Consider the following 25167-nt stretch of genomic DNA (forward strand, 5'->3'; position numbering starts at 1 on the left):
GGTCCTTATGGTACAGTGTTTGGATGTCTTGTTCTCTGACTGACTTTACACAAACGTATACTAATAATAACAAATGATGTATCTGCTCGCCAAAAATTTAAAATACAATATTTTTCAAATCGCCATTTCAAAAATCAACTCGCATTTGGCCTGTTGGCAAGTGTTAATTTCCAAACCTGACACAAATAATGATATTGCTGAGAATAGTTTTGATGTGAACCAAATGTTGTTATTCTAATCTATAATTATGTTTAAAAACGTAGGAAAAAAACATTTATCCTAATTATGTCAATCAATATTTTGAACGATATTTTTTTTTAAATTATTTCCGCATTTAGCCCAGCCCGATTCTACAATAAATGTCAATATGTTTATTTCCTAAATCAAATATTTTTAATCTTAAACAAAAATATAATCTCACAGCTTATTTTTCAAATTTTGCTTTTTTTTCTTCAATTTATTTGTTTGAAATTTCAAAAACTGTCATTTTGCTTACATGAAATCTTATTTACCACACAAGCAGAACTTCATATATATCCTTTTCATAAATAAACTGCAATGTTACAAAAATAAGCACACTTGCATATCACAGCTGTAAAAGAAAGATTATACTAAGTTCCTTCAATTCACGGCAATTTAGTCAATCAAATCTATTGAGTTTGATAGTAAAGACATTTTGATTGATATAATACATTTTTACCGTATAATTATATATAATAAATAAATGCACTGAACAAGTCGTAGGATAAATTTGAAATCGATGAATTTATTTTTTTCTCTTGTTTTGAACATTGACTCTTAAAGTGAGTAAACCAATACAACCCTTACTGATGATGACTGTTACATGTACCCTAGTGGGCAATTCATCTTTCTATATTTAATCAAATAATGAAAAAAGGATCGTTTTCATATGGTAGTTTATTCAATATTTTCAAATTATCTTGAATTCCATAAGATGATTAATGCAATGTTAAATTATCTCCTTTGAAAAATGTTAGTGCAGTTTTATTAGAGTTCAGGCTCAGGGAAAAATACATATGCTATCCTTATAGCTAAGAAGTAACCTTATAGCTAAGGAGAGTGTTTACCTAGAGTGGCCATATAACATATTAAATAGTGATCTACATGTAGTTGTGAAACATAATGAAAAATAGTTATGATAATAGTGCATACACAGAATGAAGTGAAGAGATGTTTTCAAACAATATGTTATCAAAGAGCAAGTGTTTGAAGTTAAAATAATACAGAAAAGCACAGCTACTTCAAGTGTGCATCCCAATCCAATCAGCATAGAAGATAGAAAAGAAAAAAATCCCCAAATCATTCTCAAAGGGGGACAGTTATGTACCTCCTTTTTTCATGTCCATTTCTTTCTTTTTCCGAGCTGGAAAACGTTTTTAGAAAAAAAACTTTTTGAACAAGCATACTAGTATCTGATATAAAGCATACCATGTGTTTGTTTTCTAACTTGGTTATCGAATGCATCACAGAAGCTTTATGATAAGTGAAAGACATTTTAATATTCTTCAGTACTCATGTAATATTTAAGTAGATTTTTAAGTAAATGATAAAATTAATGTCTACCAATAAAGATACTTAATTAACCCGAGATATTAATGCGATTAATTAGCTAAGAAATAAAGATTGTGTTTACAAAGTTTATACACTTCATGTCAGTTCTGTTCCATCTCTTGTGTTCTAAGTGATCTCCTGCCTCTATCTCTCTTTCTCCAATCTTAGTATTTGTAATACATTGTATTTATTTCCAGTTTAAATTTGAATGTTTTCGACCCTGTGACAGTTACCTGAATCAGACAATGTTATGTTGTCCAGATCAGCATTGATATTTGCTTTGTTGTCCATTTCCAGAGCTAAATTTTTGTCCCGATTATTCTTGAGATTATTTTGGCTGAGGTTTCGGTCCATCTGACTGCCCGAATTACTGAAACATATACTGTAAGTGCAATGTTTATCTAGAATGGTAAAATGAAACAATGGTGAAACACACAGGGGAACAACATTTAACAACCAATATATTACAGGGAAACAATATCTCAGCTTTAAAATATCATAATTTTAAAATATCAATTTTTAAGTACAAAATATAAGATGCTCAAGATAGAAATAATTATAATAAGATAGTGGCTTTTTTCCATTCTGTAAATATCTTTTCTTTGCAGGTATTTTATATGTAATGTATGAAATGATCAATTTTGATAATTTGGATATGGTTGTCTAAAATGTCTAAAAGTTTTCTTTATTAAATTGTTGAATAATTTCATTATATAAAATACATGTATGAAGCATTATAATTCATACAAACTTTCTATTGAAAACATCTCAAACTGTGTATTTGTCTCTATTGTTCTGTTTTGAAATGCCGAATAGATAAAATATACAAAGAAGTACATGTCTTTCTTTTGTGTATGATTGATTGCTTTTGAACAGTATGAGATTTTTGTTTCACTGTAGCATAAAAATGAAGTAGATCATGATTGCATTCAGAAAAGCTTGATAGTTTTACATAAAAGATATTTGAAATCTTAAGAATATTATTATCGATATATTTGTTTTACTTAAGGTCAGATGATTAATAAAACAAAACAAAAATGTTCTTAACCTCATTTTTTAATTTTCAAGAGCAAACTTTTCTGAGTCTGAAATAGCTGGAAATTTTACAGTATTTATATGGTAACATAAACAGATTAGAAGAATGATTTGGATGCTTTAGTTCTACTGATAATTATAAAATTTCCAGCAAAAGATTTGTGAATCAAGATGAATGTAGATTAAGGAAACCAACATCAAAGTTGCATACAAGGTCAGGGTTATTACTGAGGCAAAGTTCAAGGTCATACTAGTGGGAACAAAAGGACTGGGGTCACATCATTTGCATAACACAAAGGTCAAGGTCAGTAGAACATTGAAAGAGATCTAGACCACAAATATGTACATTTAATTGAACCAAGGGCACACATTCGAAAACAATAAATTAACATAATCATGTGACCATGTGCAAAGAATTATGTTAACTCTTTGTTATATAGTAATAAAGCTATATAGAATATTAATTATTTTAGTTATAATAATAAGCTTCATAGGAATTAAGCGTATGGAACACATTGTTAATCTAAGATACCAATAAACTAAATGTAAATGTTCAAAATAAGTGTGACTGGTTCTAATCAGTCATTTATCATTCAAACAACTTCTATTCTTTTCTTTCAACATTCGTACCCTATTTTCAACAAAATAATAAAAAAGAATAAAAAATAAAAAGTAAAATTTTCTTCAAAGTCTATTCAATGCTACCTAACCAACACAAAGCTTTAAAAATTCATGTTTATGATTTTTCGCAACCAAAAATAATAAATATGAATGACAACAATGTGTTAATTACTAGGATACAAGTGAATTGATATTTTTTTTTAAATAAACAATAAATCTTTCTAAATTTAATTATCTATATACATGGATATAGCTGGAGGATAAGAGTCCTCAGACGATAGTGTGACAGTAAGGTGCAGAAAAGATATTTTAAAACATTTTAATTGGTCAGGAAAAAGGATGAAATGACCAAGAGGCTCTGCCTTGGGTGAATATGTTAGAACAGGTACACAAGGTGGAAAATAAACATGCGTTGTGAATTTATAACATTATCAAATCTGTACGGAAAATGTTAAAGTTATCCATATCATTTACAGATAGTAGGAATAGTTTCAAATAAATTCAAATGGTAAGAATGAAAACTGGCTAACGCCTAACACATTCTTTTTATATACACCTTGATAGTATGACATTAAAATAAATCCTTTTGAACCCTTCTTTATATGTTTGCTTAATAAAATATTAAACTTAAAAAATATCACGGTCACATATCTTATAAGTTAAGCTCATTTAGTATGGAAATACAATGTATAATGTATGGAGAAGAAAATGAGAACTTACTATGGAAAGTTTCCTGTTTTTGGATCTTCATTGTTGGCTGGTGACGGTGGACAGATGTTGACTTGTGGTGGAAGTCCAGAGTCTGTTAGGGCCAGGACTTCACGGTTCTGTTCCTCTAACATACGCTGTAATATATATATATACATAAATAATAACCAAGTCTTCTTGTTTAGCTGGACAGGTATCTGCTCCTGAGGAGATGAGATTGATATACATACAAGTACAGGGCTTTGCATTATACATATCAACCAATTTTTTTTTAAATTTCTTCCATATCTTTAACATTTTAACTTTCAACAAAATCTTTAGCCTTTAAAAATAATAAATTAAGAAAGTAAAATAACTAAATAATTAAGATGTGAGTCTCATTATTCAAAGATGTTTAGATAAATTAAAAATCATGTAATAATAATTTTCTGCTATTTCTCAATTTAAAATAAATTAATGACTCAGGTTTAATAATCCCTTTGTAAGCAACAGATTCAATTCTCATTAATGACAAAAGAAACTGCTTCAAACATTAATTGGTTTTAGCATTAACTGTGTGCTTTAATTGAAGTGCTGTGTATGTACTAATTAAATCGAAATATTAAATACCTGATATCATAGAATCAAACATCTATGTTCAAAACATTAATTGGTTTAAACATTAACTGAGTGCTTGCTTAAGTGCTGTGGACTAAATTGAGATATTAAATACCTGATATCATAGAAACACACATCTTCAACTAACATAATGGTGTACCAATACCAAGTGTGATGGTCATACTACAGCATATATCTCATACATTGTAAGATTATAAACTATTTATCTCTACAGTGTACCTTGGATTACCCAAACACTTTTGTCCCTACTCCAAACCCTCCAGATTTCAAGTTATCCAGACTGCTAGTTTATGTTTACTAAATTACTATAAATTAATCAAGTCTGTTCCCGGATGTTTCTGTTCAGATTATGAGTTTTCAGGACCATCAGTGTCCAAATTATCGCAGATCCACTGTACCACAAATACCACAGCAATTATGACATTATCATTTTCCGAATATGAACATGTATGATGCTCATCTATGATTTTTTTTAATTCTTTTTTTCTTCACAAAAAGGTTATAATAGTGTACATAAATCATTATATATTGTATCTGCAGACATCCCTTTTACCAACTACAAGAGAATGACAAAAAAAGAGAGGAAATATAAGTAATTAATTCCAGTTATAGTCCCAATATCATTATACATATTAGCATTTATTAATTAAATGCAGATGAACAATTATCTGGAGAAGACCAAATATGGTCATATTTTCAACATAAATTAATATCAATCATGCTTTAAATCATACTCTAAAACACTAAAGAAAATTTGGTGGGAACCAACAATTGTAAGCAAAATGGAATGCTTTCATAGAATACTTGTAATCATGTCAATTAAACTAATAACTTACTTTCATTTTAATGTCAGATTAGAATGTGAGTAATATTAAATGATTTTGTCATGCTCAGCTGGAACAAAATCTTCGTGATAAAATGACTATTTCCGCAGTAAAAGTTAAAGAATGCCCCTAAATATTTCACCAACTATAGTCAATACCAGGTAGCCATGTCCATTATTTCCTCTGCACAAACTTCAATTAAGATCTATCAGTGGTAAATAAAACACCTCAATTTAAAAGGACACATCAATGTCAAAGGTATCACTATAGTTGTTTCAAACTATATGATTAAGTCATTCAACTTTTTGATTTTACAAGTTCAACATTTTTTAAGAAATAGTTAATTTGGCACCTGATTTTGAATCATCCATACAATGTAACAAGTATAAGATAAATGGCCTTCCACCAAGTGCAGGTAAAGATGACATCATGAAAGTGTGATTTTTAAAAAGACAGAAGAAAAATACTATAAGCCATAGGGAAATAACCTGATTTGTAAACTTTTCTTCCATTTCCTTTTTCACTTCACTTTGTCGCTGTAATTCAAGACGAGGTGCAAACACAATGGGAAACAAAACAATTAAGCAAAAGGGTTCAAAGCAAAATGAAATTGCAGCAAGTGAAAAGCATGATTTGACAAATATTACAAAAAGGTTATTGAAATCTACAAAAATAATTTCTAAAATTTGATCCACCAAAACTAAGGATAGATAATAAAATGTCTGGAATGCATATGCCGCTGTCAGGAAGAGCAAATGATAACTAGCTAGATGTTGTAAAACTAATGGTAATAGAAAACAAATGGTATTGTCAAAATGAGCAATTGAACATCACTTAATTGCAATATTCAAATTATCAATTAGAAATGGCTTTTCTCCTTATAACTTTTTATCAGAGTATGATGACTTAATTTTTTTTAAATGATTCAGAAGTAAAGTTTCGTTTTGGATAACTTACTGCAATCTTCTGTCCATCTTCTTCTTCCTCAGCAGCCGTTAACTCCTGTGCGTTGGCCAAGTTGTCAACAGCGATAGCCAAGAAGACATTTAGCAGTGTGTCTGGTTTAAGTTAAGGACTTTCATTTTTTTATGAATATATCTTCATCATATGTAACTTTGTCTTTGCATTTTACAGAGTTACAGGTGTCTGCCCATAGCAGGTATAGCTATTGATTGTGGTCCACAGGTTTGTAAGTGAAAATTACTTTGTTTTCTCTGAAGACTAAGGCTCATAAATAGATGCTGTGAATCCCAAGGGCAGACTATTCTGTAAGAAGCAAAGATGGAACTTATCTTTATCACAGACCGATATAGCACTAAATATAACTCTATACTAGATATTTTTTTCCAATATACTCATTTGCTAAAACATGGTCATATGAAGGTCGATATAAAGCATACAGACTTGATGTTTCCATTTTTGTCAAGCGATGTTCTCCTTTCAAACCGGACGGTGTCATTCTAATGTATTGTATAAAGGATACAGTTACCAAACACGACCAGAATGATGAAGTATAGAGAGTATATCATGCCATGGCCCTCGATCCCACCGCCTGCCCTAATACCACTGTACATCACTTCATTCCAGTCCTCACCAGTAAGGATCTGAAGAAAATGCAACGCTAAGGGTTACAGGCTTTGCAAACTATACACAAAACAATAAGCAAAATATGAAAATCAAAACAAGTTATAAAAACTTACATTTGACAGTGATGATTATTTCAAGAAAAGATTCTAAAAATATTTTGTCATATCTATAGTCATGATTTGAAATAAACGTACATTTTTTCTCTTTTATTTTGATTGCAGATTTGCCCAGAAAATAGAACTTCTGCTGCTGAACATGGTTTCAATGGTTTATATGCTGTTAAATCATTGTTTTAGTGATAGTATTTTTACCTGGAATACTGTTAGTAACGCTCTAGGGAAGGTATCAAAGTGACTCGCTGGGCGACCGTCTTCAAAATTCATTCTACAATACAAGGGGAAAATTATAGCACAGTTTAATCATCATAATTCTATACTTGTTTTATAGATAAAGTAGCAAATTATTCAATAACTTCAAAAACACGTTTTATGAATAGAAGACCATGGTTAACTTTCAAGATAGTGCTTCAATCAGATCTAGAATATTACATGACAACGTATGCAAGCTAGCCAGGCAAGCAAAACACTTCAATAAGAGTTTCATGAAATCTCATATGATTTGAAAACGTTTTATCTGTACACATACTTTTATATGAAAAGTGATCTAGATTTAGCTAACCTTTACATAACATGCAATGATAATACACCAGTGAAGTCACTGGATATAAGGCCAAAAAATATACTTACTCTCCTCCAAACAGTTGCATACCAAGGAGGGCGAAGATGAGGATGAAAAGGAAGAGAAGGAACAAAAGACTGACGATAGAACGCATACTGCTTAACAGGGATACGACCAGATTACGTAGGGAGGCCCAGTACCTGTACAACCAAACAACAAAGTATAGGTATAAACACTACCATACAGTATCCTACGTCAAGCCGAGTTAGGTTTGGAAAATAATACTCTTGCAACCATTGTTTTTTTAATAGTTAACCTTTTAATCAAAGGAACGTTATATTAACAGTATCTCAAAATATTCAACTTTATTTAAATTCTTTTTATTCAAAACTTGAAATGACCTTAAATGATAACCAATACTTTTGTCGAAAATTACAACCAATTTTTTCCTTTTATTATATATATATATATATATATATATATATATATATAATTCCAAAGCATTTTGCATTCATGTCTTAACCATGAGCTCTACATCTGTAATATTTTGATTTAAATTAAAAAAATATCTGATAAGTGACAAACCTGGTGACTTTAAATATTCTAAGAAGTCTCAAAGCTCTGAGGGTACTGATACCAAATGAGGCACCATCTTTATACTCCGACCAGATCACTTCAAAAATACTTCCTACTATGACCTGTAAATAAACAAAACAGTCATATTTAAAACAATGCATCAATTGTTTTCTTCTCATATTTCTCACACATAAACAATACAAATAAATCATAGTCAATAAATGTAATTTTTTTATACATGATGCAGCATATATGTTGTATACTATAGCTCATGAAACAAAACACTAAGAATTTACAAGTTCTTCAGATATACTCACAACACAGTCAAATATATTGAATGAGGACTGAAGATATATTCTGATTCCGAGACCATACATTTTCAGGATCATCTCCATAAGGAAGAAAGCTAGGAATACAAATTCTGTCACATCTGAAAAGGTGGATCATTCACTGTTATTTATAATATTTAAAAAGTCTACAAACTTTTATTAATACATTTTCTAACTGATGGTTATAAAAAGTAATGATACAATTTTCTACTTAGAATGATTCAATAAAATCAATCATACAGGTATCTTCAATGCTAAATGTATGATTTATTTACATTAACAGTTTTACAAACTAGCACTTTCTGATTAGGAAAATTAAAGTATGGTAAACTCAAAGGTATTTTAAAAACATCAAATTTGACTATCAAGTAAGAACTCAGAATATGAGTAAAATAAAAACAGCTTCTCAGTAATCAGTAAACTTACATAAAAAATGAGTGTGCCACTCGGCTTGGCCGTAATGCTCGGAGGCTGTACACACAGTGTTGAGGAAAACTAGCACGATTACTGACCAATAGAATGGCTGACTTTTTACTAGGTGGCGCGTAGATATTCTGAAAAAGAAATAAATTTATACTGATGGTAACGTACCAAACACTGAAAGATTTCAAAAGAAATACGAACAGGATGAGACACAAAGCCAGGGACAGATCTAGATGGACATTTTTAACACTACATAACCTAACATTTTATGAAGGGAGAAATAAATCCATGTTTGAACTAAAGCAGCCACCTACCTGAATCTTTTTTCTGCACGCCAAAATGATGAAAAACGGCCTCCAGAGGCTCTTCTACTTGCTAATGTTCTACCCCCTAAAGAGTTTGCTGAACAGAAAGTCATCAACATTAGACCACTAAGGTAAGGTCTGTATACTGTTGTATTGTAACAGACAAAACAAGTGTACATATAAGCACCCTCCTAATTTTCAAAGATACAACTTGAAATAAAACAGTCCCTTGTATCTAATTCTTTATTCAATGAAAACATAAATGTCATATAGTTTCTCAATTTAATTTTTTTACAAATTTCTTTTTGAGAGGCTTAAATTTAGTCCAATTAAGCCTGAGCCTCACTTTCCTCAATATTTATTTAACAGCCTTGAATATTAGAAGCTGCTTGCATTGCAGACACTGTGGTGTAGCTGTGAAACTAATCAAACTTCCTCATCAATATAATTGTTTTTCCATATTAATGTTTATTTATCGTTCCAGAAAATGTATACATGTAAATGTATATAATTCATATAATACTTGTACTGAGTCTCAATTAAAACTGTAATATGTTATCAAGCCAGTATATGATGAAAGCTTATGTACTTTGAATGAATACCATATTATATGTAAATGTGAATATACTTACAATGTATATTAATTTCTGATAATAAATCATCGTCATTGTCTTCGTTATTTTCATCACTAGTGTCTCTCCCTTCTTTGATCTGTTTCACTTTTCTCACTGCGGCCTGTCTTCTGGCTATAAGGCAAGTTTTCATCATTCATCATTATAACAAACCTGTGTTACAGTTCCAAGGATATAAAATAGTTAAAATATCTAAATAGTGAAGCTGTGTTTTAGCAAGAGTTTAAAAAAACAAAGTTGACAGTAAATTTATATAAATACATAACATATACTTGAATATAATATAGAAAAATAGGTTGTGAAAACAAAATACTGTACAATAAGTAAGATATTTTAATAATATGAGTTCTAGTTAACTGTAAATTCAACAATGTAATTATATACTGTAACTGAATATATCTTCTACTATTTATATACTGTAACTGAACATACCTTCTATTATTTATATACTGTAACTGAATATATCTTCTATTATTTGTATACTGTAACTGAACATACCTTCTATTATTTATATACTGTAACTGAATATATCTTCTATTATTTATATACTGTAACTGACATACCTTCTATTATTTATATACAGTAACTGAACATATCTTCTATTATTTATATACTGAAACTGAACATACCTTCTATTATTTATATACAGTAACTGAACATATCTTCTATTATTTATATACTGTAACTGAACATACCTTCTATTATTTATATACTGTAACTGAATATATCTTCTATTATTTATATACTGTAACTGACATACCTTCTATTATTTATATACAGTAACTGAACATATCTTCTATTATTTATATACTGTAACTGAACATACCTTCTATTATTTATATACAGTAACTGAACATATCTTCTATTATTTATATACTGTAACTGAACATATCTTCTATTATTTATATACTGTAACTGAACATACCTTCTATTATTTATATACAGTAACTGAACATATCTTCTATTATTTATATACTGTAACTGAATATATCTTCTATTATTTATATACAGTAACTGAACATACCTTCTATTATTTATATACAGTAACTGAACATATCTTCTATTATTTATATACTGTAACTGAATATATCTTCTATTATTTATATACTGTAACTGAACATATCTTCTATTATTTATATACTGTAACTGACATACCTTCTATTATTTATATACAGTAACTGAACATATCTTCTATTATTTATATACTGTAACTGAACATACTTTCTATTATTTATATACTGTAACTGAACATACCTTCTATTATTTATATACTGTAACTGAATATATCTTCTATTATTTATATGCTGTAACTGACATACCTTCTATTATTTATATACTGTAACTGAACATATCTTCTATTATTTATATACTGTAACTGAACATATCTTCTATTATTTATATACTGTAACTGACATACCTTCTATTATTTATATACAGTAACTGAACATATCTTCTATTATTTATATACTGTAACTGACATACCTTCTATTATTTATATACAGTAACTGAACATATCTTCTATTATTTATATACTGTAACTGAACATACCTTCTATTATTTATATACAGTAACTGAACATATCTTCTATTATTTATATACTGTAACTGACATACCTTCTATTATTTATATACTGTAACTGAACATATCTTCTACTATTTATATACTGTAACTGAATATATCTTCTATTATTTATATACTGTACTTGACATACCTTCTATTATTTATATACAGTAACTGAATATATATTCTATTATTTATATACAGTAACTGAACATATCTTCTACTATTTATATACTGTAACTGAACATATCTTCTACTATTTATATACTGTAACTGAACATATCTTCTATTATTTATATACTGTAACTGACATACCTTCTATTATTTATATACAGTAACTGAATATATCTTCTATTATTTATATACTGTAACTGAATATATCTTCTATTATTTATATACTGTAACTGAACATACCTTCTATTATTTATATACTGTAACTGAACATATCTTCTATTATTTATATACTGTAACTGAATACATCTTCTATTATTTATATACTGTAACTGAACATATCTTCTATTATTTATATACTTAATATACTGTAACTGAATACATCTTCTATTATTTATATACTGTAACTGAACATACCTTCTATTATTTATATACTGTAACTGAATACATCTTCTATTATTTATATACTGTAACTGAACATACCTTCTATTATTTATATACTGTAACTGAACATATCTTCTACTATTTATATACTGTAACTGAATATATCTTCTATTATTTATATACTGTAACTGAACATACCTTCTACTATTTATATACTGTAACTGAACATACCTTCTATTATTTATATACTGTAACTGAATATATCTTCTATTATTTATATACTGTAACTGAACATACCTTCTATTATTTATATACTGTAACTGAACATATCTTCTATTATTTATATACTGTAACTGACATACCTTCTATTATTTATATACAGTAACTGAACATATCTTCTATTATTTACATACTGTAACTGAACATACCTTCTATTATTTATATACTGTAACTTAACATATCTTCTATTATTTATATACTGTAACTGAATATATCTTCTATTATTTATATACTGTAACTGAACATACTTTCTATTATTTATATACTGTAACTGAACATACCTTCTATTATTTATATACTGTAACTGAATATATCTTCTATTATTTATATACTGTAACTGAACATATCTTCTATTATTTATATACTGCAACTGAATATATCTTCTACTATTTATATACTGTAACTGAACATACTTTCTATTATTTATATACAGTAACTGAACATATCTTCTATTATTTATATACTGTAACTGAACATACCTTCTATTATTTATTATCTGTAACTGACATACCTTCTATTATTTATATACAGTAACTGAACATATCTTCTATTATTTATATACTGTAACTGAATATATATTCTATTATTTATTATCTGTAACTGACATACCTTCTATTATTTATATACAGTAACTGAACATATCTTCTATTATTTATATACTGTAACTGAATATATATTCTATTATTTATATACTGTAACTGAACATACCTTCTATTATTTATATACAGTAACTGAACATATCTTCTATTATTTATATACTGTAACTGAATATATATTCTATTATTTATATACTGTAACTGAACATATCTTCTATTATTTATATACTGTAACTGAACATATCTTCTATTATTTATATACTGTAACTGAACATACCTTCTATTATTTATATACAGTAACTGAACATACCTTCTATTATTTATATACAGTAACTGAACATACCTTCTATTATTTATATACTGTAACTGACATACCTTCTATTATTTATATACTGTAACTGACATACCTTCTATTATTTATATACTGTAACTGAATATATCTTCTATTATTTATATACTGTAACTGACATACCGTCTATTATTTATATACAGTAACTGAACATATCTTCTATTATTTATATACAGTAACTGAACATACCTTCTATTATTTATATACTGTAACTGAACATACCTTCTATTATTTATATACTGTAACTGAACATATCTTCTACTATTTGTATACTGTAACTGAATATATCTTCTATTATTTATATACTGTAACTGAACATACTTTCTATTATTTATATACTGTAACTGAACATACTTTCTATTATTTATATACTGTAACTGAACATACCTTCTATTATTTATATACTGTAACTGAAATATATCTTCTATTATTTATATACTGTAACTGAACATATCTTCTATTATTTATATACTGTAACTGAACATACCTTCTATTATTTATATACTTTAACTGAACATATCTTCTATTATTTATATACTGTAACTGAACATACCTTCTATTATTTATATACTGTAACTGAATATATCTTCTACTATTTATATACTGTAACTGAATATATCTTCTATTATTTATATACTGTAACTGAATATATCTTCTACTATTTATATACTGTAACTGAACATATCTTCTACTATTTATATACTGTAACTGAATATATCTTCTATTATTTATATACTGTAACTGAACATACTTTCTATTATTTATATACTGTAACTGAACATACCTTCTATTATTTATATACTGTAACTGAATATATCTTATATTATTTATATACTGTAACTGAATATATCTTCTATTATTTATATACTGTAACTGAACATATCTTCTATTATTTATATACTGTAACTGACATACCTTCTATTATTTATATACTGTAACTGAATATATCTTCTATTATTTATATACTGTAACTGACATACCTTCTATTATTTATATACTGTAACTGAACAAATCTTCTATTATTTATATACTGTAACTGAATATATCTTCTATTATTTATATACTGTAACTGAACATATCTTCTATTATTTATATATACTGTAACTGACATACCTTCTATTATTTATATACTGTAACTAAACATATCTTCTATTATTTATATACTGTAACTGAACATATCTTCTATTATTTATATACTGTAACTGAACATATCTTCTATTATTTATATACTGTAACTGACATACCTTCTATTATTTATATACTGTAACTGAACATATCTTCTATTATTTATATACTGTAACTGAACATACCTTCTATTATTTATATACTGTAACTGAACATATCTTCTATTATTTATATACTGTAACTGACATACCTTCTATTATTTATATACTGTAACTGAACATATCTTCTATTATTTATATACTGTAACTGAACATACCTTCTATTATTTATATACTGTAACTGAACATACCTTCTATTATTTATATACTGTAACTGACATACCTTCTATTATTTATATACTGTAACTGAACATACCTTCTATTATTTATATACTGTAACTGACATACCTTCTATTATTTATATGCTGTAACTGAACATACCTTCTATTATTTATATACTGTAACTGAACATACCTTCTATTATTTATATACTGTAACTGAATATATCTTCTATCATTTATTATCTGTAACTGAACATACCTTCTATTATTCTAATTTTATCTTCATCTGTCGTTCTTTCTTCGTTAAGTATAACTTCCTCTGTAAGATAAAACAGTCAACACCAAGTGTAAACTTTATAATCTGTAGAATAATATAATAATAGAGTTAGAGAATTAAACATACATGCACCAGAAATGTGTTTGTATATTTTCTATATGACTAATATAATATGCATCAAATGGTAGATAGAAAGATTGGAATTGGAATCCTGACAAATTTTGAAAGCTCTGTTTTAGGAATTTTTGTTGAATAAAGAAATTTTTAAAAACAAAGTAAAAATAAGACAATATATTGCCTATAAATTAGATGAAAAGGGTATGTAAATAATTAAAAGATAGATTCAGAGGAATCTGTATTAAGTAATCCATATCACATCCTTCCAAAAGATCCAAGTACCAGGAATACATGTACAACAGCATGCAGTATAACTTTATACACATGCACATTGAACATGTGAGTCACCTGCAGTAGTTATATATAGGTAACATAAAGACAGATACATTGAATACACACGTTTTACATTTCAAAGTTGTTACAAATGATCAGAAAATGTCACATGCATCTAAAGTACATACACGTATGTATATGTAAATACTAAAACTATTAAAAGATGTGCATCTGATAGTAAAAAACAATGGCATCAATTGTATTCTGTTTATTGTTAACATTAGCAATAGTGTTTACTACATATGTATATATAATGGCTATAATCTATAGTTTTGTACCCTAAAACCCATTTCGTTACACTTTCTTACCAAGAAAAAAGCCCTGGAGCATAATACTGTATATTCAATAATAACTTGAAACTGTATCAAACAATTTTTAATTAAACTCTAACTCTAAAGGATTATCTATAATCTCCAAATGAATTCAGTTTTCTGGAAAAAACAATGAGAAAGCAAACCCTATTTCATAATTTATTATTCAAATGAGGCTGTAGAAAGAAGTATAAAAGTAGGTGTGATTACTAAAAACACTATAAAGATGTGTGTGAGTGTGTGCAACACATGCAACCAATTAGAGTGTACACATTTAACAGAGCAAGACAAATATTCATATTCTGTTTGAATGAAAAATTTCCACTTTCATTGTTTAAAAAAAGTGGATTAAATTATGACATCACCCTGGAACACATCTGAAGTTTGAAAGTTTAATAACTGAATTAAATGTACATGTGATTACATTGCACACTGTGATAGGTGAGTCAAGTGCTAGCTTTACCACAAAATCTATTGTTTTTGCCATTTCTATTTTAAAGGCAATTAAAAAAAACCAGCAACAAGAACGGAAAAATCACTTAATAGACCTTGACCTTGAGGTTCATGTCACAAAAAAAATGATTCAAGAAAATGTCAAGGTAAAAGGAAATACACTTTAGAAGTTGTGATCCAGGAGAAGGTTTAGAAAATGTTCTGTTTCTTGGTTTGAATTGGATTATTTATGTAAACAAGTCTGAGTTATTTCTCCAGACTTAACTTGATCTACTGCATAATGTAACATATTCAGCTTACACAGCCATTTGTACACATGCAAAAACCAAAAAGCTAAAATATTGTAAAGCCTTAACAGAAAGCATATTCATTGATGCTTCATTTGGATATAAAACAACAAAAGCTTTTAATTATAAAAGCATGGAAGAGGATGTTTTAGAGGAGAAGTAAACTCTCATTTTGGTGATGAAGATTACAAGCAACACTGCGCTACTATAACACTACCATGGTTACAGTATGTTACTATGGTTACTGATAAAACTTTACTGGAATAGGATTTCTCCTAATACTTTTTCCTGATCAATGTGATATCTTCCCTATTCGAATTCTATATCTAGAGATTAGATTTAATTTAAAGGTAAAATAATATCAGATTAGCTCCCATCATAAATTTTAATTCATTGGTTTATATAGAGATGTATAGAGTGTAGAATATAGACAAGAACATAAACTGTTACAGTAGCACCTTCCAGCCACAAGAGGTGTGCTCTCAGTGTTTTGAAAAAGTAGTACACAAAAATTGACAACAAGAAAATTTCTTTGCATCTATTTTTTAGTAAAAATGTCTGTTCAAAAGACTATTACACCAGAGGAAGCAATTATTGGTCTATATACCTGGTAGGTAAAATGTCAGAGAATGCAGGGTCAACATAGAATAAATTATTGCTTTAACCAAATTAGGTAAATAAGCATTAAAATAAATAAAACAAATAAATATTTGTGAAGTACATGTATGCCACCATTTAGTTTAACAAAACTTCTGAACAGACATTTTTACTAAGAATGTGTGTTAAGATCACTCATTCTCAAAAAGAAATGACTTGCAAACATATGATTTATAACATACCCTCCTCTGTGTTAGCAATTGTAAGCACAAGAATTAAAATTTCATATTTGTTAGTGGCACACCAGTAAAAAAGCAACATTAAATATTTTGGTATATTGGACAACTTTTATGTACTAGGTTTTTTTCTCTTTATTTTTTACTGCAGCTATATGTTGTATGTTAAAATTGCCACAGATCACACACATATAACTTGCTGTGAAGAACAATTAAATATTAAACATATGAAACCAAAATATTCTAAAAGAGACTTAAGTTCATTTTACCATGAATTTTCAAGAGAATTCAATTAGCAAATACAAGAACAAGATTAGTTTAAAGTGATCACTGAAAGTCATCTGAAACAATTTGTTGGAATTTATATTAAACTGTATATAAAAATAGCCTGCAATTCTTAAAAGAAGTATTAAATTAGAAAGGAAATTGCAGATTGTAGTTGATTCATTCACAAGTGTGATTAATCAATTTAACAAGCTATTGAGACTTAATTGGATTTTGCATTCTGTACCATGCAAATGGATACTTAATTTTAGGCAAAGAAAACTGTTGTTAAGCTATGATTAAATAAGAAGTTGTACCACATCCCAGTCAGATCAATTGGATGAAGTTCAGAGCTAGTCTCACAGAACTTTTCTATTAATATTTATTTTCTTGATGTAGATCGAGATACAAGTACATATCAGCAAAGACGTCTACTAATATATTGCTCTCATCATCAAGAAACTTATATTTTTCCTAATGTATAACATGTGTCATTGAAATGAAGCTGTATGCTTTTATCATATTTCCTTAATTAATTTTCATTTTTTTAACAAATTAAGAAATTGTCATATAATAAAAATGTCCTTAAAATGTATTAACTGAAAAAAATCAATTTTGTATTTATGACTTTTCATTAACATTTTTGGTAATTTGTTACTCACAATGCTATTGCTATTTTTTATGTTTCACAATAAGTATTAAATCTAAATCATACATAATTGTTAGACCAGTAAACCATGGCAATGTTACCAGGCAACAGGGGAGACAAGCGGGGTGCCAGGTTGACACTTTTGTTTCAGCATATACATTGTATTAATACACTGACTACCACACTTTATATATGGCATTACCTGCTTTCAGTATCCAATTTAAATATCCTTCTAGCTCCCTTTGTATTTGTTGATGTCTGCGTAATTTGAAGAAAGCACGGCGGTTTTCAACTCTCTCTCTTTCTTTGGCAAATTCACTACAAAGTAGACAAATTTTAAAATGAGTACAAGTATTCTAAGATTTCTTTTTCAGATTTGTGAGTTAGGATCGATGATCACAATTTTAAAAGACTGACACTTATGATTTTTTACTTGCCACCACAATATGACTTTCAGATTGACCTACTTCCTCATGACCTTGAGACACCTTGCAATACTTTGACCTTGACCTTTATACATACTATCTGCTTCATGTCTACTTTTACTGATGGAGACCTAATACAAATGTTTTTACATTGATGAACATAGATAACATTATATGTCTGAGAGGCCCTTTATAGAATCTCATGTCTGCATGGATGGAGATTAGAAATTATTTTGATGTTTTGGTAAAAATTTGATAATAGTTTGTACTGTCCAAGGTCATAATTATCGAGGAAATTTTTAATTTTTTTGTATATTTACGCCCTCCACCGATGCATTTTACTATATTAAGAGAATTCAGGCCATGTTATGACTGACTTAGTTATGTTTGGTTCAAGTATTCATCAAAAACTTGTGTAACACGTTCAGGCATGGCAAATAATTACAACATCAAGAACTGAGGAGAAAAAAGAAACAAAAAGGCAGCTTGAATGGTGCTTGGTGAAACCAATGGCCTGGCAGGGGTTCCTGGCCATGAGTGTGTGTTGGCAGTGTACGCTCTGCCATGTAACCACTGCCAGCAGATCAATAAGCATGTACAGGTTTAGCAGGTTGAGGAAACCTAATCGTAATCTAGGACAGTGTTCTAGTCCATATTGATGCCTGCGATAAAACAAAAGCTTGTTTTTTTTTCTAAAATATTGATTTACATTTCAAAGCTAGGTTTCATAGTGTTGATGTCGCAAGAGGCTGATGAACTCGTCTCTATATGTATAGACAGAAATTCTTCAGTTTACTACTTTAGGTCATTAAGGATTCAAAACTATAACAGAATATAGCATGCTTGTAATGTTATATATCAATTGTTAATTAGCAGGTAAAATAAACTTGACAAATCCTGTCATATCAGAAATCGTAATATATGGTTCCTGGTGTTTTAGAAAATAACAAAAAACAAAATGGCCATTAAAGATATGGGTACACTCCTCAATGCTATTAAGTGATCAGTTTTATCTGAACTCTTTTGCCTGTGATTACTTAATAATATTATATTTTTTCATCACAAAAAAGCAGATTAAGAGAGAATATTTCTTAATGTATTGTTTATGGATATCCAAGATCCTGACTTTTTCAGGGAACAAATAAAGTAACTAGTTGAAGTCAGTATGATCATGGTCAAACTCAGTTACCGATAAGTGTAATTCTAAGTATTCAAATTACATATCTGTTGATAAAAGATGCGGTATACTTGTATATAAGGATGAAGTAAATCATCAGAGAGTTACCTCCCTTTTGACTATCATTTAATATGCTTCAAGTCCAATCCTATTGACATACACTATCTGATGCCAATGAATTTGGAAATAGAAAAATTAGAAGATTAATTGAATAATGTAAAAAATATTTTGTTTTGGAATTGAGCTAAGACTCAACTAATCATTTTACTTTGGGTCATTTAATACTTAACAAAATCAAACTTTTCCATCAATATAATTAATGGACTGATAGAACATACAGACAAACCGATGTAATAGACTGAATGGATATACAGACAGACAGATGTAATAGATTGATAGGACATATAGACAGACAGATGTAATAGATTGATAGAACATACAGACAGAGAGATGTAATAGATTGACGGACATATAGACAGACAGATGTAATAGATTGATAGGACATAGAGACAGACAGAAGTAATAGATTGATAGGACATACAGACAGACAGATGTAATAGACTGACGAACATATAGACAGACAGAAGTAATAGATTGATAGGACAGATGTAATAGATTGATAAGACATACAGACAGACAGATGTAGATTGAATGGACATATAGACAGACGGATGTAATAGATTGATAGGACATACAGACAGACAAATGTAGATTGATAGGACATACAGACAGACAGATGTAATAGATTGATGGGACATACAAACATGACAAATGTAGATTGATAGGACATACAGACAGACAGATGTAATAGATTGATAGGACATACAGACAGACAGATGTAGATTGATAGGACATACAGACAGACAGATGTAATAGATTGATAGGACATATAGACAGACAGATGTAATAGATTGATAGGACATATAGACAGACAGATGTAATAGATTGATAGGACATATAGACAGAGAGATGTAATAGATTGATAGGACATACAGACAGACAGATGTAATAGATTGATAGGACATACAGACAGACAGATGTTATAGATTGATAGGCCATATAGACAGACAGATGTAATAGATTGATAGGACATACAGACAGACAGATGTTATAGATTGATAAGACATACAGACAGACAGATGTAGATTGATAGGACATATAGACAGACAGATGTAATAGATTGATAGGACATATAGACAGACAGATGTAATAGATTGATAGGACATATAGACAGACAGATGTAATAGATTGATAGGACATATAGACAGACAGATGTAATAGATTGATAGGACATTCAGACAGACAGATGTTATAGATTGATAGGACATATAGACAGACAGATGTTATAGATTGATAAGACATACAGACAGACAGATGTAATAGATTGATAGGACATATAGACAGACAGATGTAATAGATTGATAGGACATATAGACAGACAGATGTAATAGATTGATAGGACATACAGACAGACAGATGTAATAGATTGATAGGACATATAGACAGACAGATGTAATAGATTGATAGGACATATAGACAGACAGATGTAATAGATTGATAGGACATATAGACAGACAGATGTAATAGATTGATAGGACATATAGACAGACAGATGTAATAGATTGATAGGACATACAGACAGACAGATGTAATAGATTGATAGGACATACAGACAGACAGATGTTATAGATTGATAGGACATATAGACAGACAGATGTAATAGATTGATAGGACATACAGACAGACAGATGTTATAGATTGATAAGACATACAGACAGACAGATGTAATAGATTGATAGGACATATAGACAGACAGATGTTATAGATTGATAGGACATATAGACAGACAGATGTAATAGATTGATAGGACATACAGACAGACAGATGTTATAGATTGATAAGACATACAGACAGACAGATGTAGATTGATAGGACATATAGACAGACAGATGTAATAGATTGATAGGACATATAGACAGACAGATGTAATAGATTGATAGGACATATAGACAGACAGATGTAATAGATTGATAGGACATATAGACAGACAGATGTAATAGATTGATAGGACATTCAGACAGACAGATGTTATAGATTGATAGGACATATAGACAGACAGATGTTATAGATTGATAAGACATACAGACAGACAGATGTAATAGATTGATAGGACATATAGACAGACAGATGTAATAGATTGATAGGACATATAGACAGACAGATGTAATAGATTGATAGGACATACAGACAGACAGATGTAATAGATTGATAGGACATATAGACAGACAGATGTAATAGATTGATAGGACATATAGACAGACAGATGTAATAGATTGATAGGACATATAGACAGACAGATGTAATAGATTGATAGGACATATAGACAGACAGATGTAATAGATTGATAGGACATACAGACAGACAGATGTAATAGATTGATAGGACATACAGACAGACAGATGTTATAGATTGATAGGACATATAGACAGACAGATGTAATAGATTGATAGGACATACAGACAGACAGATGTTATAGATTGATAAGACATACAGACAGACAGATGTAGATTGATAGGACATATAGACAGACAGATGTAATAGATTGATAGGACATATAGACAGACAGATGTAATAGATTGATAGGACATATAGACAGACAGATGTAATAGATTGATAGGACATATAGACAGACAGATGTAATAGATTGATAGGACATATAGACAGACAGATGTAATAGATTGATAGGACATACAGACAGACAGATGTTATAGATTGATAAGACATACAGACAGACAGATGTAGATTGATAGGGACATATAGACAGGAACAGATGTAATAGATTGATAGGACATATAGACAGACAGATGTAATAGATTGATAGGACATATAGACAGACAGATGTAATAGATTGATAGGACATATAGACAGACAGATGTAATAGATTGATAGGACATACAGACAGACAGATGTTATAGATTGATAGGACATATAGACAGACAGATGTTATAGATTGATAAGACATACAGACAGACAGATGTAATAGATTGATAGGACATATAGACAGACAGATGTAATAGATTGATAGGACATATAGACAGACAGATGTAATAGATTGATAGGACATACAGACAGACAGATGTAATAGATTGATAGGACATATAGACAGACAGATGTAATAGATTGATAGGACATATAGACAGACAGATGTAATAGATTGATAGGACATATAGACAGACAGATGTAATAGATTGATAGGACATATAGACAGACAGATGTAATAGATTGATAGGACATACAGACAGACAGATGTAATAGATTGATAGGACATACAGACAGACAGATGTTATAGATTGATAGGACATATAGACAGACAGATGTAATAGATTGATAGGACATACAGACAGACAGATGTATATAGATTGATAAGACATACAGACAGACAGATGTAATAGATTGATAGGACATATAGACAGACAGATGTTATAGATTGATAGGACATATAGACAGACAGATGTAATAGATTGATAGGACATACAGACAGACAGATGTTATAGATTGATAAGACATACAGACAGACAGATGTAGATTGATAGGACATATAGACAGACAGATGTAATAGATTGATAGGACATATAGACAGACAGATGTAATAGATTGATAGGACATATAGACAGACAGATGTAATAGATTGATAGGACATATAGACAGACAGATGTAATAGATTGATAGGACATTCAGACAGACAGATGTTATAGATTGATAGGACATATAGACAGACAGATGTTATAGATTGATAAGACATACAGACAGACAGATGTAATAGATTGATAGGACATATAGACAGACAGATGTAATAGATTGATAGGACATATAGACAGACAGATGTAATAGATTGATAGGACATACAGACAGACAGATGTAATAGATTGATAGGACATATAGACAGACAGATGTAATAGATTGATAGGACATATAGACAGACAGATGTAATAGATTGATAGGACATATAGACAGACAGATGTAATAGATTGATAGGACATATAGACAGACAGATGTAATAGATTGATAGGACATACAGACAGACAGATGTAATAGATTGATAGGACATACAGACAGACAGATGTTATAGATTGATAGGACATATAGACAGACAGATGTAATAGATTGATAGGACATACAGACAGACAGATGTTATAGATTGATAAGACATACAGACAGACAGATGTAGATTGATAGGACATATAGACAGACAGATGTAATAGATTGATAGGACATATAGACAGACAGATGTAATAGATTGATAGGACATATAGACAGACAGATGTAATAGATTGATAGGACATATAGACAGACAGATGTAATAGATTGATAGGACATATAGACAGACAGATGTAATAGATTGATAGGACATACAGACAGACAGATGTAATAGATTGATAGGACATACAGACAGACAGATGTTATAGATTGATAGGACATATAGACAGACAGATGTAATAGATTGATAGGACATACAGACAGACAGATGTTATAGATTGATAAGACATACAGACAGACAGATGTAGATTGATAGGACATATAGACAGACAGATGTAATAGATTGATAGGACATATAGACAGACAGATGTACTTACCCACTGAGGACTCCTAATACTAAATTGAGCATGAAAAATGATCCTAGGATGATGAGTGGGTAAAAGTAGATCCAATTGAATAAAGGCCCAAAGGCATCATTTGTCTGTAAAATAAAATAGCATGGTTAGATGATACTCTGTAATGAAAGAAATGTATCATTAAATTCCAATTACCATTTTACCATAGAATTAGACTGTATTTACCCAACATTATAACACATACATACAGTAATGTTAGATAGCAAAACAGTATCCAAGTAATATATACAACAATATCATAAAATGATATGATTCATTACCAAATTGTGAATCAGTTTAATTTGATGTGTTGTAAACAAGATTAACTGTTACAGTAGATCGACTTATTAAAAAGTTATTTTCATTTGAGATTTTGTGTATTTCATAGGAACAAAATTTACAAGAAAACATTGACATGAAAGTGTTTTATACATGACAGAGCCAAATATCTAAATCATGAAATTAAATAACTGTGTCATATAGGCAGAGATGAAAATGGAAAAATTCTGAAAAAGGCTGAAATTTATGTTTTGGGGGATAATTATATGGAATTACATATACCAGGTACCTATTTTCTGATAGTCAAAGAGGCTGAAATCAGCCAATCGGCTGAACATTTTCATCCCTGTATAGGGTATTAAAAATCACAGAGGAACAGCCAGATAATGTTAATTGTAATGTTAATGAACAAGTCTCCA

The 25167-nt window shown here is 29.3% G+C and overlaps 1 protein-coding gene across 13 annotated transcripts in view; it reads right to left on the reverse strand.

Annotated features, from left to right (window-relative positions):
* LOC138320406 (voltage-dependent calcium channel type A subunit alpha-1-like) overlaps positions 1-25167 on the reverse strand; it is a 164201-nt gene that overhangs the window by 44051 nt on the left and 94983 nt on the right. For 7 of the 13 annotated variants that reach the window (XM_069263357.1, XM_069263360.1, XM_069263355.1 and 4 more), the window contains 16 exons: positions 24452-24555; positions 18418-18533; positions 14951-15010; positions 9909-10022; positions 9286-9373; positions 8975-9102; positions 8537-8649; positions 8229-8341; positions 7712-7843; positions 7277-7349; positions 6862-6982; positions 6336-6436; positions 5867-5914; positions 3949-4073; positions 1806-1954; positions 1349-1384 (listed from right to left, as the gene is read on the reverse strand). In XM_069263357.1, coding sequence (XP_069119458.1) covers positions 1349-1384; positions 1806-1954; positions 3949-4073; positions 5867-5914; positions 6336-6436; positions 6862-6982; positions 7277-7349; positions 7712-7843; positions 8229-8341; positions 8537-8649; positions 8975-9102; positions 9286-9373; positions 9909-10022; positions 14951-15010; positions 18418-18533; positions 24452-24555 — 1621 coding nt within the window. The remainder of the gene's footprint in view (positions 1-1348; positions 1385-1805; positions 1955-3948; positions 4074-5866; positions 5915-6335; positions 6437-6861; positions 6983-7276; positions 7350-7711; positions 7844-8228; positions 8342-8536; positions 8650-8974; positions 9103-9285; positions 9374-9908; positions 10023-14950; positions 15011-18417; positions 18534-24451; positions 24556-25167) is intronic. The other 6 variants (XM_069263356.1, XM_069263367.1, XM_069263358.1 and 3 more) reach the window with 4 other exon arrangements.

The sequence above is a fragment of the Argopecten irradians genome, chromosome 4 (assembly GCF_041381155.1).
Source record: "Argopecten irradians isolate NY chromosome 4, Ai_NY, whole genome shotgun sequence".
Classification (NCBI taxonomy): domain Eukaryota; kingdom Metazoa; phylum Mollusca; class Bivalvia; order Pectinida; family Pectinidae; genus Argopecten; species Argopecten irradians.